We start from the raw sequence: 15,391 nt of genomic DNA on the forward strand, positions 1-15,391 counted from the left end.
CCTTGGATGCTGCCTGACCTGCTGCGCTTTTCCAGCAACACATTTTCAGCTCTGATCTCCAGCATCTGCAGTCCTCACTTTCTCCTCAAAGTGAGAGATCAGCCAGGTTTGCGTGTGCCTCAGTCACACATGAGGACTGAATGATACGGATGAAAGTTTCTGCACCAGATGAGCAGAGGTAGCGGTGAACCAGAAGGGGGCAAGGAAAGAGATAGCCAGACAGAAGTGAAAAAGGCTACTTTGATATAGTGTCATAAAGGTCTACAGCCTTTTGAGAAAAAGAACCTTTAGCCCACCAATTCTGCTTGTCAAAAACAGCCACCTAACTATTTTAATCCCATATGTTTGCGCAAACTAATTTTAACATCAAATTGTGAACAGGTTCACCCTCTGAGAGGAATGATACCAATCATCTGTCAACAGAGCTTGTCACTGATATATGGTATTAATCTTACCAGTATTTAACTGGATGAAGTTTCAACCCATCCAGTACTAATGTTGATCAAGCGATTTAATGACGATGGAGGAGTTAGAAGTGGTGTTGCTGAGATTGAAGTGGGTGCCGTCAGTATAGATGTTGAAATCACCGGACTAATTGGTGTCAACCTCATTAAATTTGCAATTTTTAACCTTTGGGAGCTGGATTATAATTATAAAGGAAATCAAATTCAGTATGTTAGATCTGTGACGTAGAATTTCATCCATAGATGAAATTGAGAAGTCAGATTAAAAAATATTCATGTTGCTGGTACCATTTTTGTAAATATCAAGTTATGCACAAGTCTCTTTCCGATCTCATAGACTCCATCAAAACTTAAAATGAAAGTAAATCAGGTTAAACAAAGGAAAGCAGTAACTCACACCGTACTTTTTAAGTTGTAATAAGTTATGTTTCAACTCCTTTAACCATAATTCATATGCAAGATGAACAAAGACATTCTTTTATCTTTAACGTTTTTTTAATATCATATCATACAATAACTTTAGTTAACAAAAATCTGCTAATTTCAGATATAAAACTTAATAGTTAGCACCACCAGCCATTTACAAAAGAATGCGGAAGTATTCACTAACTGGAATTTTAAAAGGATAGTCTCAAACATTTGCGACTATATTCCTTAATTCTATATATATTACTAGAAATTGTTAATTAAAAACAGTCAGTTCTTTTGAACCCTTAAACTTTGATCAAATCACTCCTTGACCTTCAAATTTCCTGGTATATGTTCCTCGTTTATATAATTTGTCTTCATAAGTTAACCTTTGGAGTCCAGATATCATTCTGGTAAATCGACATTGTAATCCATCCAAAGCCAACGTGTGTCCATCCCAAGATGTGTCGCTTAGGTGTCATCTAACCAGACTTTTGCACAGATAAAATACAGCTTCAACCAGCTTCTATTCTGGTCCCTTTATGTCATGCTATAATTTTATGCTTTGTTTTATACAATTTACAGTCCTGTTTAGCTTTGTGCTATTGGCAAACTTCAATATATAGCTTTATATCTTGTCACCTAAGTAATTAGTATATAATATAGTCAAGGTCCCAACATTTGGGACATCTTTAGACATATCCTGCTAATCTGACCTTCTGCTCGTTAACTGTGCTGTCTGTATGTTGCCCCTCAGCCACTTTCAATAAACTGCCTTTAGTTTTTCTCTTCATTTGAGAATGTGGGCTTCGCTGACTGGGCCGGCAATGATTGCCAATCCCCAAGTTCCCTTGAGAAGGTGCTAGTTTGCTGCTTTCTTGAACCTGAACAGGGCATTTATTGTACACTCACCATACGATTAGGGAGCTAGTTTTATGGTATTAATCAAACAACAATGAAATAGTGATATATTTCAAACTCAGGACGGTGAGCAGCTTGGAGGGGCACTTGCAGGTGGTGGCGTTCCCATGCATCTTTTGCCCTGTCTTTCCAGATGGTGGTACTTATGGGTTTGGATAGTGCTGTCGAGGGAGGCTTGAAGAGTTTTTGCACTGCATCTTGTAGTTGATATATACTGATACTACTGAGTATTGATGGTAAAGAGAGCGAATGTTTATGGATGTAGTACTATTTCAAGCAGACTATAAGATGTGAGTTACTAACTGCTGGATTCCTAGCCTCTGACCTGATCTTGTCAGCATAATATTTATATAGCTTGTTCAGTTCGGTTCAGTTCAGTTTCTGGTCCGTGGTAAGCGCAGGATGTTGATAGCTGAGGATTCAGTGATGGTGGTGCCATTGAATGTCAAGGAAAGGTGGTCAGTGCCTTGAACATTTGTGCCACACAGTTAGTTGCCACTTGTTAGCCCAAGACAGGATATTGCCCAGAATCTTACTTCATTTGGTCTGCTGTAGTAGCTGAGTTGTGAATGGTGCTGAGCAACTTATAATCATAGAGATGTACAACACGGAAACAGACCCTTCAGTCCAACTCATCCATGCTGATCAGATATGCTAAATTAACCTAGTCCCATTTGCACATGGCCTATATCCCTCTAAACCCTTCCTATTAATATACCTATCCAAATACCTTTTAAATGTTATAATTGTACCAACCTTCAGCTTTCACCACTTCCCCGGCAGCTCATTCCATACTCTCACTACCCTCTGTGTGAAAAAGTTGCCCCTTAGGTCCCTTTGAAGTTTTTCCTTCTCACTCTAAACCTATGCCCTCTAGTTCTGGACTCCCCTACCCTAGTGAAATTACCATGTGTATTTACCATATCCATGCCCCTCGTGATTTTATAAACTTCTATAAGTTTCTGATACTCCAAGGAAAACTATCCCAGCCTATTCAGCCTCTCCCTATATCTCAAACCCTCCAGTCCTGGCAACATGCTTGGAAATCTTTTCTGAACCCTTCCAAGTTTCACAATATCCTTCCTTATCAGGAAGATCAGAATTGCACACGATATTCCAAAAGTGGCCTAACCAATATCCTGTACCACTGCAGCATGACCTCCCAACTCTTATACTCTGACCAATGCTGTATCCTTATGATTGAGGAAAGGTCATTGATGAAGCAGTTAAAGGTGGTTGGACATACCAAAGGAAGTCTAGAAGCAGTTGTGGTGCAGTGGTAGTGCCTATACCTCTATGTCAAGGGGCCCATTTTCAAATGTTATAAGAACATATAAGAACTGGGAGCTCCAGGAGTGGACCATTTGGCCCTTCAAGCCTGCTCCGCCATTCAATAAAATCATGGCTGATCTTTTTGTGGACTCACCTCCACTTACCCTCACTTTCACAGTATCCCTTATTTCCTTTATTGTTCAAAAAAAATCTGTCTTAGCTTTAAAAACATTTACTGAAGTAGCGTCAACTACTTCACTGGGCAAGGAATTCCATAGATTTACAACCATCTGGGTAAGAAGTTCCTTCTCAATTCAGCTGCCTGATGAAGGAACAGTGCTCTGAAAGCAAGTGCTTCCAAATAAATCTGTTGGAATATAACCTGATGATGTGTGATTTTTAACTCTCTCTTATAAAGGATTTTATTCAGTGCTTTCTGGAATCTTATGTAAATAACATCCAATGATGTATCCTTCCTCACTACTTCAGCCTTCTCTTCAAAAATTGAATCAGGTTCATCAGGTGTAACCTGCCCTTTATAAATACATGGTGGTGCTTTCTTTATGGCTGAAAGTTTTCATGACGTACAGACACATTATACTGAATCAAAAACTTGAGTAAGTTCATGACAGTGAATGTTCAGCTAACTAACTTATTGTTCTGTGGTTTAATTTATCATTCTTTGAAGTATCAGAGTGCCATGTTCAGTTTCCAATCTGAAGGAATGGGTCTCAAATGGAGTAAATTTTACAAGATTGTAGTTCAGGCATCTGCAGTGTTCTAATCTGCTTACTTTAACACCCTTGGATGAAAATCATCTGCTCTTGAGGATATCTCAACTGTTAACATGTTTCAGGACCTGGAGTTGGGGAAACTGTTCAACATTTAATCATGAGACTTGCACAAAAATCCATTCAAAGGAACAGGGAACAGAGACTGGTCTTGTAATGAATGTTTAAAATTTCAAATGTTCAGTTGAATCATTTGAAGAATTACTTTCTTTAATGTTGCTTCTAAAAGTCTGATCTCCTTTGCCTATGCCTGAAGGGCCACAATTGCAGTATGCTCACATTAGAGAATTGAGGGCATGGCCAGTTTTCTGGGCAGAAATCCATGCAAGTGAAACATTTGGTCAATGGACACAAAAAAATTAGGATAAGTTGTGCAAACTGTTGTTCTGCTGTAGTTAGACTTATCGGCAAAATTCCACAAGCTTCTAAGCCACATAAATAATTTCCATTCACGTTGCACCTCTGTTTGGGTGTGTAGTTGTGGAGGAAAATTCCTACAGTCTTCTGAAATGGAAGCCAAACTTTATTAAGTATCATGCAATTTTATAGGACTGATGTTACTACCGATGCATGTCTTTAAGAATATCTATGCTAAATTATGGAAGTAGTGTGCAATCTTTAATGCTTACTTCAAGGCTTATCAATTTGAACCATAATCCCATATACTTTATTGTGGTATTTGCTGATTTCTATGTTTTATGAACATTTTCTTAGACACTAGAGTACATTGTTTAGTCTCTGAAATACCTGATGAAGGACTTTTGCCCAAAACGTTGATTTTTCCTACTCCTCTGATACTGCCTGACCTGCTGTGCTTTTCCAGCACCACTCTAATCTTGACTCTAATCTCCAGCATCTGCAGTACCCACTTCCGCCCTCTGAAATACATGGCTTATCCATATTCTTAAACATCAAATTTTATTTAATTTCTGCAGGTTATCTGAACGAAACTGTGTTGAAATTGTTGCAAAGTTGATAGCAGAGAAACAGCTGGATGTGGTACATACATTGGATGGTAAGGAGTATATCACTCCTGCTCAAATTGCCAGAGAGATACGGGATGAGCTTTATGTTAATGGAGGTGAGTTTTTCAAATTGCAGATAAACTGATAAATAAATAATTAGCTGAATCGTAGAGAGCTTATATAAGATCAATATCACGTTAAATGTGAAAACCACTGTTGGGTAGTAGTGGTGGGAATCGGCCAGAAATAAAGTGTGGATAAGTGTATTAACTATTTTTACAGTTCTGTTTTGACAATGAATGGTATTTTCAGCCTTAAGCTTGTTGGGCCTCAATACAACAAATCTGAATCTAGGAATCTGAAAGTACATATCTAATTTGCTGACGATTAATGAGTGTATCTATTATTAGACGCATTTCATAGGCTCTGTTCTATTGGAATCACCACAGTCACTCTATTTAAAAGGAATTTTACCTGAAAAAGTCACATTTTTCTCTAGTTGTCTATGTAGGTGGTATTCTGAAAGGAATATTATAAAGTCTGTTCAATGCTAAAAGTGTCCCATCTTACCTTATAGTAATTCACTGTGTCATAACATTTAGAGTAATAAGGAATTTCCAGTATATTGTGCATCTATTTCACAATGTCATTTTTATATGTGTAATTATAATTTCTGATTCAAAGTAATAAAATCACATTAACTGTATTAGATATGGTCATTGAACTGTCACTTCCACATAGTAGTGTCTTCAAAAGGAATCTTTCTCAAAGCCTTTGTTCTAGCTTAATACTTTTGTCCAGAGTTCTCAGTTCAATTTAGATTCCACTTGCTCTTGATGCACAACATATTGAATACTCAAGGAGCACCAATACTGTTTGTCCTGTAATTGAACCATTTTCAATGGAGTAGCCTGAGCTAATGTTTATTTTAAATCTGGAATATTATCTGCTGGTTTCTAGCAGTTAATGCTTTATTATCTTTTCTCAAGATTTATGGTAGGATAAAAAGCTATAGGGCAGATTTCAGAAGTTTTATTAGGGTAACATTTTATTTTATGAAACAATGAATCATGGGTAACCTTGTCGTTATTTGTTATCAACAATTATCAACACCCAATATAAGCATTTCCTTTATTTTTCAGGTAGGATAAATATCGTGGATCTGCAGCATGTAAGTACGTTTAATATTAAATTTTAGGTCGACAGAGGAAAAATTGCATATTCCGTATATCAAGATTACAGACACTTGTAAAATATTAAAAATACAATGGTTGCATGTTACCTACAATACTTAGAGAAATACTTTGGATTGTTTGGCTAAAAGTAAACTGAGCTTTCCTGAAGCATAATATGAACATGCAAGCAAAGACTCAGGAGTAGGTTGTACATCCCTCAAGCCCGCTTTGCTGTTAAATGAGATCATGGCTGGTCTGATTTCTGACTTAATTCTATGTATCCACCTACCCATGATAACCTTTTACACCCTTGCTCACAAAGACTTTATCCACTTCTGAGTTAACATAACAAGAACCTTTGAATATGTTTATGTCTCATGGTCAGTATATTTTTAAAAGACATCGTCGTGACATAACCACTACATTTCCTAGTCCACTTTATCCAGGGATTACTTGAAGCTTGACATTGCAGTGGAGGCTTGTCCCTCTGTTTTAAATTAATAGCTTTAATATCAGCCCAGACACTTGTGTGACTGAAGAATTTAACGTCTGCGCAGATTAGTTTGTTGTAAAAGTTTGTTGATTCCTCAATACCAGCCAGTATCTTGGGTTACAGGAGATAACATGATTAGTGCCACATCAGATAAAACACCCTGTTGGAGGTAACTGTTGTTGTTATAACTGCCTTTTCAGGAAGAGAGTTTGAAAAACCCTCTTATGAGTAAACATTTCTTCTCATTTTCATTTTAAATAGGCAACCACTGATTTTTTTTTTTAAACCAGTGACGCTGAATCTAGATTCTCCCACTATAAGAAACACCCTCTCCCGGCCAGGACCCTCAGAATCCTGTATGTTTCAATTAAGTCACATCTTACTATTCTTAACTTCAGTGCATACAAGTCTAACCTAAACTACAATTCCTTATAAGACAACCCATCCATTCCAGGTATTTAGTCAAGTTAACCTTCTCTGAATTGCTTTCAATGCATGTACATCCTTTTTTCAGTAAGGTGACCAATACTGAACACAGTATTCCAGATATGATCATACTAAAGTCCTGTATAACTGAAGTATAATCTCCTACTGTATTGAATTCCCCTCACAAATTATAGCATTCTGTTGACTTTATAATTAATTTTTGTGGTTCATGCACCAGACCACCCACATTGTTCTGCAATCTGTCACCATTTGGATTGTGTTGTTTTTATTAGATTAGATTTCCTACAGTATGGAAACAGGCCTTCAGCCCAACAAGTCCACACCGATCCTTCGAAGAGTAACCCACACAGATCTATTCCCCTACCCTACATTTACTCCTGACTAATGCACCTAACACTATGGGCAATTTAGCATGGCCAATTCACCTAACCTGCACATCTTTGGATTGTGGGAGGAAACAGGGCACCCGCAGGAAACCCACACAGATACGTTATAATGTAACATGTGCAAATAGATATATACATCTTTTACATTCAAAAGGTGTATTTATCCCCAAGTATTTGTTGTCCTTCACTAATTTGTACAATCTAAATCTATTACATTTTTTAGATTCTTAATGTGGATCTAACTCACATTGAAAGCAAAGCAAGTGACATTGCGAAATCAGACAGCAACATCCAATTTGTCTTGGGCCAGCTGATTGATGAGTAAGTATTGATAATCTCTGGTAAACTATTTTTAACCATCTTTTTTTCTGAAACAACCAAAGAATGTTTGTGAAGTAGCAATAATGAAAGTGAAGAATCATGGTAAGTTATGCTTATTTCATCTGTAAGTTAGACTTTCAATTGTTAATCTTTATGTACCCATATCCTAGTCACACATCTCCATATTGCACATTGTCTCCTTTATGTTCCCTTCCAATTCATCTTTAAATTAGTTTGTCACCAAACCCATCATCCTTATCCTCTCAATGTCATTCTTTTTCAAGCTTCTGAATTGCCTCTCTTATTCCATTGCCAACTTTCTCTTCTGAAGCCTTGCAATACATCTGATCCCACTGTATACTTCTCTATCCTAAGGTCTATACATTGGATTCTGACATGTTCAACATGCTGAACATACATGATTCACATTCCGTCTACCTGCAATCATGTTGTTATGCCTTCTTACATTCACTATCGCTTTCATTACTGTTTAACACTTCATTTTCTATCAATGTCTGTCCTCCACAATGAGCAAGTGCGTGAGCAAGTGCGAGGTCTTGCACTTTGGCAAAAAGAATAAAAGCATAGACTACTTTCTAAATGGTGAGAAAATTAATAAAGCCAAAGCACAAAGGGATCTGGGAGTGCTAGTCGAGGATTCTCTAAAGGTAAACATGCAGGTTGAGTCCGTGATTAAGAAAGCGAATGCAATGTTGTCTCTTATCTCAAGAGGGTTGGAATATAAAAGCAGAGATGTACTACTAAGACTTTATAAAGCTCTGGTTAGGTCCCATTTGGAGTACTGTGTCCAGTTTTGGTCCCCACTCCTCAGGAAGGACATACTGGCACTGGAACGTGTCCAGCGGAGATTCACTCGGATGATCCCTGGAATGACAGGTCTAACATATGAGGAACGGCTGAGGATACTGGGATTGTATTCATTGGAGTTTAGAAGATTAAGGGGAGACTTAATAGAGACGTACAAAATAATACATGGCTTGGAAAAGGTGGATGCTAGGAAATTGTTTCCGTTAGACGAGGAGACTAGGACCCGTGGACACAGCCTTAGAATTAGAGGGGCTCATTTCAGAACAGAAATGCGGAGACATTTCTTCAGCCAGAGAGTGGTGGGCCTGTGGAATTCATTGCCACGGAGTGCAGTGGAAGCCGGGACGCTAAATGTCTTCAAGGCCGAGATTGATAGATTCTTGTTGTCTAGAGGAATTAAGGGCTACGGGGAGAACGCTGGTAAGTGGAGCTGAAATGCGCATCAGCCATGATTGAATGGCGGAGTGGACTCGATGGGCCGAATGGCCTTACTTCCACTCCTATCTCTTATGGTCTTATCTTAATGAAACTATTCTCATAGTTTCATTTTTTTCAACAGAGGTAGCTCATCTCTCCCAATTTTAATCCCTCTCACATGATCAAACTCAATTACTGTGAACAATGCACATTTACAACATGCACTTTGTTTTAACCGGCACCTAATAAACCGACACTCTTGATAAACCAGCAAAAATTATATACCTGAATACCGGACATTTGCTGTATTATCTCAAACACCACAATTTCATAGTAGTCAGTTGAAAGTGTAAGTGACAAGGCTATCTGTTGGTAAGTTTTGATAAAGTTATTATTTTAATGATTTATGATTAAATAAACTATAACATTGATGTATATAACCCAGTGTTATGTTTCTATTACTTGATTTGTGTTTTGACATTGATAATGTGCAACAGAAGTACTTAATCATCCAGAACACACTTGGTCCCATAGGTGACAACTAAGGAAAGGTTTGCTGTAATAACATGAGAATGACATGTCTAAAGACTCAAGCAGTGAAACAAAAAAAATGCATGTATGCTGGGCCAATAATGGAGAAAGTGTTGATGAAATGTTTTGTCACCCCTGCTCATGTAGGTATTGAATATCCATAAGAATACGAAGTGGCATGAGAGACTCGGAGAGGTAATTTCAGTAGGTGGGCTCCAGGACACTGAAACCACAAGAAAGGGCAAATAGAGGATGAGGCATAAAGAGCCAGAGATAGAATGCAAAGTTTGGGGGTGCATGGTATTTGACATGTTAAGAGAGATTGCAGAGGTGTCAAGGCCATCAGGGGTTTTAAATGGAAGGATTCAAATTTTAAATTTGTGCAGTTGGGCAATGGAAACCATATTTTTCAGTAAACATCGTGATGAGCAATTTGGACTTATAATGCAAATAGACAAGAACTGTGCAATTTTGGATCAGTTAAAGTTTTACAGGAGGTGGCAGTTGGGATGCTGAGCCAGGAAACATTGGAGTAGTTGACTGGAGCTGACAGTAGCATAAGTATGTAAGGTTTATTTTCAGTGGTACAAGAAGGACGGATTGCACCTAAATTAAGGGGACTAATACACTGGCAGAGAAATTTGCTAGAACTGCTCTGGAGGATTTAAACAAGTAAGGTGGGGGTGGGACCCAGGGAGATAGTGAGGAAAGAGATCAATCTGAGACTGGTACAGTTGAGAACAGAAGTGAGTCAAACAGTCAGGGCAGGCAGGGACAAGGTAGGACTACTCAATTAAACTGCATTTATTTCAATGCAAGGGGCCTAACGGGGAAGGCCGATGAACTCAGGGCATGGTTAGGAACATGGGACTGGGATATCATAGCAATTACAGAAACATGGTTCAGGGATGGGCAGGACTCGCAGCTTAATGTTCCATGATAGAAAGGGAGGCAAGAGAGGAGGGGGAGTGGCATTTTTGATAAGGGATAACATTACAGCTGTGTTGAGGGAGGATTTTCCCAGAAATACATCCAGGGAAGTTATTTGGGTGGAACTGAGAAATAAGAAAGGGATAATCACCTTATTTGGATTGTACTATAAACCCCCTAATAGTCAGAGGGAAATTGAGAAACAAACTTGTAAGGAGATCTCAGCTATCTGTAAGAATAATAGGGTAGTTATGGTAAGGATTTTAACTTTCCAAACATCGACTGGGTCTGTCATAGTGTTAAAGTGCGTACAAGACAATTTTCTGATTCAGTATGTGGATGTACCTACTAGAGAAGGTGTAAAACTTGACCTACTCTTGGGAAATAAGGCAGGGTACGTGATTGGAGGCAGATGTTCGCAGGTAAAGGGATGCCTGGAAAATGGGAAGCCTTCAAAAATGAGATAACAAGAATCCAGAGAAAGTATATTCCTGTCAGGGTGAAAGGGAAGGCTGGTAGGTATAGGGAATGCTGGATGACATAAGAAATTGAGAATTTGGTTAAGAAAAAGAAGGAAGCATATGTCAGGTATAGACAGGATAGAGCGAGTGAATCCTTAGAGTATAAAGAAAGTAGGAGAAGACTTAAGAGGGAAATCAGTAGGGCAAAATGGGGACATAAGATAGCTTTGGCAAATAGAATTAAGGAGAATCCAAAGGGTTTTTACAAATATAATAAGGACAAAAGGGTAACTAGGGAGAGAATAGGGCGCCTCAAAGATCAGCAAGGCGGCCTTTGTGTGGAGCCACAGAAAATGGGGGAGATACTAAATGAATATTTTGCATCAGTATTTACTGTGGAAAAGGACATGGAAGATATAGACTGTAGGGAAATAGATGGTGACATCTTGCAAAATGTCCAGATTACAGAGGAGGAAGTGCTGGATGTCTTGAAACGGTTAAAGGTGGATAAGTCTCCAGGACCTGATCTAGCGTACCTGAGAACTCTGTGGGAAGCTAGAGAAGTGATTGCTGGGCCTCTTGCTGAGATATTCGTATCATCGATAGTCACAGGTGAGGTGCCGGAAGACTGGAGGTTGGCAAACGTGGTGCCACAATTTAAGAAGGGCGGTAAGGACAAATCATGGAACTATAGACTGGTGAGCCTGACCTCGGTGGTGGGCAAGTTGTTGGAGGGAATCCTGAGGGACAGGATGTACATGTCTTTGGAAAGACAAGGACTGATTTGGGATAGTCAACATGACTTTGTGCGTGGGAAATCATGTCTCACAAACTTGATTGAGTTTTTTGAAGAAGTAACAAAGAAGATTGATGAGGGCAGAGCAGTAGATGTGATCTATATGGACTTCAGTAAAGCGTTCGACAAGGTTCCCCACGGGAGACTGATTAGCAAGGTTAGATCTCATGGAATACAGGGAGAACTAGCCATTTGGATACAGAACTGGCTCAAAGGTAGAAGATAGAGTGTGGTGGTGGAGGGTTGTTTTTCAGACTAGACGCCTGTGACCAGTGGAGTGTCACAAGGATCGGTGCTGGGTCCTCTACTTTTTACCATTTACATAAATGATTTGGATGCGAGCATAAGAAGTACAGTTAGTAAATTTGCAGATGACACCAAAATTGGAGGTGTAGTAGACAGCGAAGTGGGTTACCTCAGATTACAATAGGATCTGAACCAGATGGGCCAATGGGCTGAGAAGTGGCAGATCGAGTTTAATTCAGACAAATGTGAGGTGCTGTATTTTGGGAAAGCAAATCTTAGCAGGACTTATACACTTAATGGTAAGGTCCGAGGAAGTGTTGCTGAACAAAGAGTCCTTGGATTGCAGGTTCATAGCTCCTTGAAAGTGGAGTCGCGTTAGATAGGATCGTGAAGGTGTCGTTTGGTATGCTTTCGTTTATTGGTCAGAATATTGAGTACAGGAGTTGGGAGGTCATGTTGCGGCTGTACAGGAGTTTGGTTAGGCCACTGTTGGAATATTGCATGCAATTCTGGTCTCCTTCCTAACAGAAAGATGTTGTGAAACTTGAAAGCGTTCAGAAAAGATTGACAAGGATGTTGCCAGGGTTGGAGGATTTGAGCTATAGGGAGAGGCTGAACAGGCTGGGGCTGTTTTCCCTGGAGCCTCTGTGTCCTTATAGAGGTTTAGAAAATCATAAGGTGCATGGATAGGATAAATAGACAAAGTCTTTTCCCTGGGATCTGGGAGTCCAGAACTAGAGGGCATAGGTTTAGGGTGAGAGGGGAAAGATATAAAAGAGACCTACGGGGCAACTTCTTCACGCAGAGGGTGGTACGTGTATGGAATGAGCTGCCAGAGGATGTGGTGGAGGCTGGTACAATTGCAACATTTAAGAGGCATTTGGATGGGTATATGAATAGAAAGGGTTTGGAGGGGTATGGGCCGAGTGCTGGCAGGTGGGACTAGATTGGTCGGCATGGACAGGTTGGACCGAAGGGTCTGTTTCCATGCTGTACATTTCTATGACTGTTTGACTCTATGTTTTGTCACCATACTAGGTAACATCATCAGTGAATGTCTCCGGTCAAGCCTCTCTGTTTATAGGTCTTGGTTTCTTTAGGCGGATGATGTCATTTCCGGTTTTTTTTTCGAGGGAATGTAGATAGGATCTAAATTGATGTGTTTATTGATGCAGTTCTGGTTAGAACGCCGTGCTTCTAAGTTTAAAAATCACACAACACCAGGTTATTGTCCAACAGGTTTAATTGGAAGCACACTAGCTTTCGGAGCGACGCTCCTTCATCAGGTGATTCTGCCTGATGAAGGAGCGTCGCTCCGAAAGCTAGTGTGCTTCCAATTAAACCTGTTGGACTATAACCTGGTGTTGTGTGATTTTTAACTTTGTACACCCCAGTTCAACACCGGCATCTCCGAATCATGCTTCTAAGTGTGTGTCCTAGGGTGTGTGTGTTGTCCTTCCTTTTAAGTGTTTTTTTTACAGTTCTTGTGTGGTATCTTGTAAATGCCATTAGTTTTGCTGGTAGTATCTAATGGATCCTTAGATCCACAGACCAAATACTTAACTTCAGAAGCAATCATTCCAACTCCCACAAACTGAGCTGCTTCAAGACATTATTTCAACGAGCTACATCACACTGCAGCACCCAGGAACTACAAAAGCAGAAGACAATTATCTATACAATGTTATCATGAGAAACGGATACCCAATAAACAAAAACAAACCCAAACAAGCAGACAACGCGACCAAAAACTATAGCCACATTACTTTAAAGACATATCAGAAAGGATTTCCAGACTCCTTGGCATCATGATAGCCCACAAACTACCAACACTTAAACAGCAACTAATGAGCCGAAAGGATATATTAGATACTACCAGCAAACTAATCTCATTTACAAGATACCATACAAGAACTGTTAAAAAAAAACACTACATCAGACAAACTAGCAGGATACATGAACAGCATCTGGCCACCAAAAGACACAGAGTAGAGTGGTGCTGGAAAAGCACAGCAGTTCAGGCAGCATCCGAGGAGCGGGATAATCGACATTTCGGGCAAAAGCCCTTCATCAGGAATACAGGCAGAGTGCCTGAAGGGTGGAGAGATAAATGAGAGGAGGGTGGGGGTGGGGAGAAAGTAGCATAGAGTGGGGGTGGGGATGAAGGTGATAGGTCAGGGGTGAGAGTGGGGAAAGGTAGCAAAGAGTACAATAGATGAGTGGGGGTGGGGATGAAGGTGATAAGTCAGGAAGGAGGGTGGAGTGGATAGGTGGAAAAGAAGAGAGGCCAGTAGGACAGGTCATGGGGAGGGTGCTGAGCTGGAAGTTTGTAACTGGGATGGGATGGGAGAAGGGGAAATGAGGAAACTGGTGAAGTCTACATTGATGCCCTGGGGTTGAAGTGTTCCGAGGCGGAAGATGAGGCGTTCTTCCTCCAGGCGTCGGGTGGTGAGGAAGCGGCGGTGAAGGAGGCCCAGCACCTCCATGCCCTCGGCAGAGTGGGAGGGGGAGTTGAAATGTCGGGCCCACAGGGCCTTCCACATCCATCCACACCAGATGGCCTCCTCCTTTAGAGACCGCAATTTCCCTTCCCACGTGGTTAAAGATGCCCTCCAACGCATCTCGTCCATATCCCGCACTTCCGCCCTCAGACCCCACCCCTCCAACTGTAACAAGGACAGAACCGCCCCTGGTGCTCACCTTCCACCCTACCAACCTTCGCATAAACCAAATCATCCGCCGACATTTCCGCCACCTCCAAACGGACCCCACCACCAGGGATATATTTCCCTCCCCACCCCTTTCCACCTTCCACAAAGACCCTTCCCTCCGTGATTACCTGGTCAGGTCCACGCCCCCCAACAACCCACCCTCCCATCCTGGCACCTTCCCCTGCCACCACAGGAATTGCAAAACCTGTGCCCACACCTCCTCCCTCACCTCCATCCAAGGCCCTAAAGGAGCCTTCCACATCCATCAAAGTTTTACCTGCACGTCCACCAATATCATATATTGTATCTGTTGCTCCCGATGCGGTCTCCTCAACGTTGGGGAGACTGGACGCCTCCTAGCAGAGCGCTTTAGGGAACACCTGTGGGACATCCGCACCAATCAACCACACCGCACTGTGGCCCAACATTTCAACTCCCCCTCCCACTCAGCCAAGGACATGGAGGTCCTGGGCCTCCTTTGCCGCTCCCTCACCACCACCCCCCCCCGACGCCTCAAGGAAGAACGCCTCATCTTCTGCCTCGGAACACTTCAACCCCAGGGCATCAATGTGGACTTCACCAGTTTCCTCATTTCCCCTTCCCCCACCTCACCCCAGTTCCAAACTTCCAGCTCAGCACTGTCCCCATGACTTGTCATATCTTCTTTTCCACCTATCCACTCCACCCTCCTCTCTGACCTATCACCTTCATCCCACCCCCACTCACCTATTTGTACTCTATGCTACTTTCTCCCCACCTCCACCCTCCTCTCATTTATCTCTCCACCCTTCAGGCACTCTGCCTGTATTCCTGATGAAGGGCTTTTGC

The 15,391-nt window shown here is 41.0% G+C and overlaps 1 protein-coding gene across 1 annotated transcript in view; it reads left to right on the forward strand.

Moving 5' to 3' along the window:
• ufl1 (UFM1-specific ligase 1) overlaps positions 1-15,391 on the forward strand; it is a 62,318-nt gene that overhangs the window by 1,208 nt on the left and 45,719 nt on the right. Inside the window, exons 2-4 of the mRNA XM_043685304.2 lie at positions 4,792-4,937; positions 5,964-5,992; positions 7,546-7,643. Of these exons, the coding sequence (XP_043541239.2) occupies positions 4,792-4,937; positions 5,964-5,992; positions 7,546-7,643 (273 nt within the window). The remainder of the gene's footprint in view (positions 1-4,791; positions 4,938-5,963; positions 5,993-7,545; positions 7,644-15,391) is intronic.

This window comes from Chiloscyllium plagiosum, unplaced genomic scaffold, assembly GCF_037043375.1.
Source record: "Chiloscyllium plagiosum isolate Xiang-an unplaced genomic scaffold, Cpla_swu_hap1 HiC_scaffold_3, whole genome shotgun sequence".
In the NCBI taxonomy this organism is placed as follows: domain Eukaryota; kingdom Metazoa; phylum Chordata; class Chondrichthyes; order Orectolobiformes; family Hemiscylliidae; genus Chiloscyllium; species Chiloscyllium plagiosum.